Source organism: Uloborus diversus, chromosome 9 (genome assembly GCF_026930045.1).
Source record: "Uloborus diversus isolate 005 chromosome 9, Udiv.v.3.1, whole genome shotgun sequence".
Taxonomy (NCBI): domain Eukaryota; kingdom Metazoa; phylum Arthropoda; class Arachnida; order Araneae; family Uloboridae; genus Uloborus; species Uloborus diversus.
The window spans coordinates 20,350,627-20,354,208 of record NC_072739.1 but is presented as its reverse complement, the minus strand read 5'-3'; the positions used below and the strand labels follow the sequence as shown (position 1 = coordinate 20,354,208).

General features: G+C 34.7%; 1 protein-coding gene across 1 annotated transcript; it reads left to right on the top strand.

Annotated features, from left to right (window-relative positions):
• The first annotated feature begins 1,026 nt into the window (after positions 1 to 1,026).
• LOC129229426 (cytoplasmic 60S subunit biogenesis factor ZNF622-like) lies at positions 1,027 to 3,365 on the top strand. Its single transcript, XM_054863732.1, has one exon. It carries the CDS (start codon positions 1,160 to 1,162, stop codon positions 2,279 to 2,281), a length of 1,122 nt encoding a protein of 373 aa, XP_054719707.1. The 5' UTR covers positions 1,027 to 1,159; the 3' UTR covers positions 2,282 to 3,365.
• Positions 3,366 to 3,582: the final 217 nt, after the last annotated feature.

Sequence of the window (3,582 nt, the reverse complement as noted above, 5' to 3'; positions counted from 1 at the left end):
AGGAATTTGTATGTATGCGTGTGTGTTTGTATCTGTATGCAGGCATGAGTATGTGCGTAGGTGTGTGTTTGTGTGTATGCGTGTGTGTTTGTGTCTGTGTGCAGGCATGCGTGTGTGTGTGTGTATGTGTGCAGGTGTGTGTATATGTAAGCGTGTGCGTGTAGGATATGGACGCAACCTGGAAACGATTTTCGCTAGAGGAGCAGCATCGTGAGGCCGGTCAACGGTGGTGCTGCAGAGGGTGCTGGCGGGAAAATAAAATGAAAGGACCTCAAAACAGTCAAATGAAAGCAATAAGCAATAGTGATTGCTCAAAAAAATCAACAAAAGCAAACTCGGTGATTATAATTTGTGAAAAATCAGTCAAATTTGAAAAAACTTAAAATAGGATATTGGTGGAACAAAGAAAAAGTCATAGTTTGGCTCAAACACTTGGCAGTTTTAGTCGCACATATGATTCAGCATTTAATTTGCTTTTGTATTGATTTCTGTGTTGAAAAACCTTTTTCACATAGAAACGTTGTCCAGGTGTAATAAATTTTGAAATGCATTTTTCGCCCACAACAGCACGTTTACAGTAGTGGATTTACTGTCTGTTCTCGAACTCCACGACTAGCAGCTGAGATTGTTTCCAATGGAAAAAGGGGTGATGGCTTCAAGCTCCCGATGCATTCAGGTTTTGTATGCTCGTTACTTCCTTCTTGCTATCACCCCTTTTTAATAAAATCAGAAGAGATCTGACGCATGCGCAAATTCGAGTAGGGTTTCACTTCAAAATACCGGAAAGTACCATTAAAAAAATAGTAAATCAGGCTTTAGTTTTATAATTTTACGCTAGATGTCAGTACTGTACACACCACCGCATCGTTTGTGAATCATCTAAAAAGCATCGACAGTAAATAATCATATCTCACATGGCGACTTTTTAGACCAATAAGAGTAGGTCATGAAATTTTGCCCGCAAGCTGGCTAATTTTCATCTTTGGCTTATTTCATTTGGCTGTAGTTTTTAGGAGGCAACTTTTCACCTTGCAACCCTACTACTATCTTGAAAACAGCGTGGCGATTCACGAAATTTCGGCAAGATTTCTGTGAATATACTCGTTTCTTGAAAGTTGATTGATTGTTTAACAGACTCAAACTATTGCACCTGTGCACAATGTCTTTGACGTGTATTGCTTGTAAATTGCTTTTCTCAGTTCCTGAATTACATCAAGAACACTATAAATCTGATTGGCATCGTTATAACTTAAAGAGAAGAATTGCCGAATTACCACCTTTAACGGAAGAAGAATTTGAAGTAAAAGCTGAAGCTTTTAAAGCAAACGGTGATGAAAGCAACAAGAAAGAGTCTTTACGTTGTGATTCTTGTCACAAACATTTCTCATCAAAAAACGCCATGGATAACCACATGAAATCCAAAAAACATCTAGAAATTAAATCAGCCGAAATTATTCAAGGAAAAAAAACAGTTGCTTTGAAAACTCCAAGTGTGGCCATCAAAACTTCACCACCTGAAAATATTCCCCCAGCTGATGATGCATCTGATGATGAGGGCTGGGAGGATGAGGATGATGGAGAGTGGGAAAGTTGTGATGAGGTTGATGAAAATATCAAAACGATTACCATCGATACTAATGATTGTTTATTTTGTGATCACCAAAGCGATTCTGCAGAAAACAATGTTGCACATATGACAGAGAACCATTCATTTTTCATACCTGATATTGAATGTGTTAAAGACCTGGATGGTTTAATTGCTTGTTTAGCAGCCAAAATTTATGTTCATCATATTTGCTTGTGGTGTAATGGGAAAGGCAGAGGTTTTAAATCCGTCGGATCTGTGCGAAGACACATGTTTGACAAGGGGCATTGTAAAATGTTATACGAAGGAGAAGCGTTATTGGACTATGCAGACTTTTACGACTACTCCTCCAGTGATGAAGCAAATGAGCAAATTGATGAAGATGCTTTAATCGATTTGCTGGGAGATTCTGACTTTGAGCTTGTTTTACCCTCTGGCACCACATTAGGCCATAGATCATTGTCAATTTATTATAAGCAAAATCTGAAACCGGTATCTTCGGATAATGAGAAAAAAGTCAGGAAAATAATGCAGCAATACAAAGCGCTGGGATATACTGGAACCTCTGGACCGGCAGCCGTCAAAAGAGCAAGAGACATTGTTTTCATGCAAAAGATTAAAAATAAGTATAACCTTAAACTGGCAATGAAACAGAACAAGTTTCAACCTCATTTTAGACCGCAAGTTATGTTTTAGTTGCAAGTGTCTGTAAATGATATTCAATATAAATTGCAAGAAAATGAATGTCCAAAATCTTCTTTTTTTTTTTGGTTAGGTAACAATAGTTCCTATTGGAATATCTAATCAATGCACAAAGTAAAAGCACAGTAAGAAAAAAAACCCTATACAATAATGTATAACAAGAAATTAAAACATCAAATAGCACAAGATTATTGCAGATGTGATCCATAAGCACATTTCTTTAACATTGAAAAAGGCATTCTTTCTTAACACTGACAGATGTGTCTTCAATTTGTTCTATTTGATGTTATTTCCAAGGTTTGCAAGATTTTGACAGTCTGAGGTTTCATCCGGTTTTAACCGTGATTTTTACCGTTATGCCCCAAAGCAGAATATTACTAAATTTACGACATGTGTCGCAGAACACATGCCTGAGCTGCAGAACAATTCTGTTCAAATGTGAGAGGAAAACTTTAGACAAATTTTCTGCAGAAATTCTAGATTTTAGTGAAATTTCTGCAGAAAATCAGCAGAAACTGCAGATTTTCTGCAAATATCTTCCAACGCTAGATAAAATTTTGCACAAATTCAGCAAATTTCTTTAAACTAGAAGAAAATCTAAAATTCTCGGAAATTACAATAGTTCGGCCGAATGCTTGCAAAAAATGTTCAATTCGATAGTCATCTGCAGGAATTTTAGATTTACTTTGAACTTAAGAAATCTGCAGACTTTGCACAAAGTTCTATCCTGAGTTGGAAGATATTTGTAGAAAATCTGCAGTTTCTGCAAAAATTTCATATTTTAAATCTGAAAAGATTCCGATTTTTCTAGCGTTTTTGGTTCCCCTTTTCCTTATTTTTCCCAATCAACCTTCTTCCACTGCAATTTCCTCCATAAACGTATGTTTTGGAAACATGTCAACATTAAAATGCTTCCATTGTCGAAAATTGCATGTCTTGTTTTTGAGATTTCAATCCTTTTGCATACTGAAAATATTTCAATTATTTAGAAAGTTTTTATGTTTTTTTCTTTTATTTGTGACCCTAATTTTACTCATTTTATTTATTATTTTAGTTATTTATCTATTTATTAACATTTTAATTTTTCCTTCATGTCATGTAAAATTAACCAAAAAAAAAAAAAAACCTGATTTGTCACCTATTTTTATAAAAAAATTTTGACCTTTTTTTTCATGGATACAAAGTGAAAAATGAAATATTTTTCGAATGAAATATTTTTATTCAATTATAAAATATGTTTTTGATCAAAAGAATAAGTAAATAAAATGTTGAATGAATAAATGAAAAGATAATGA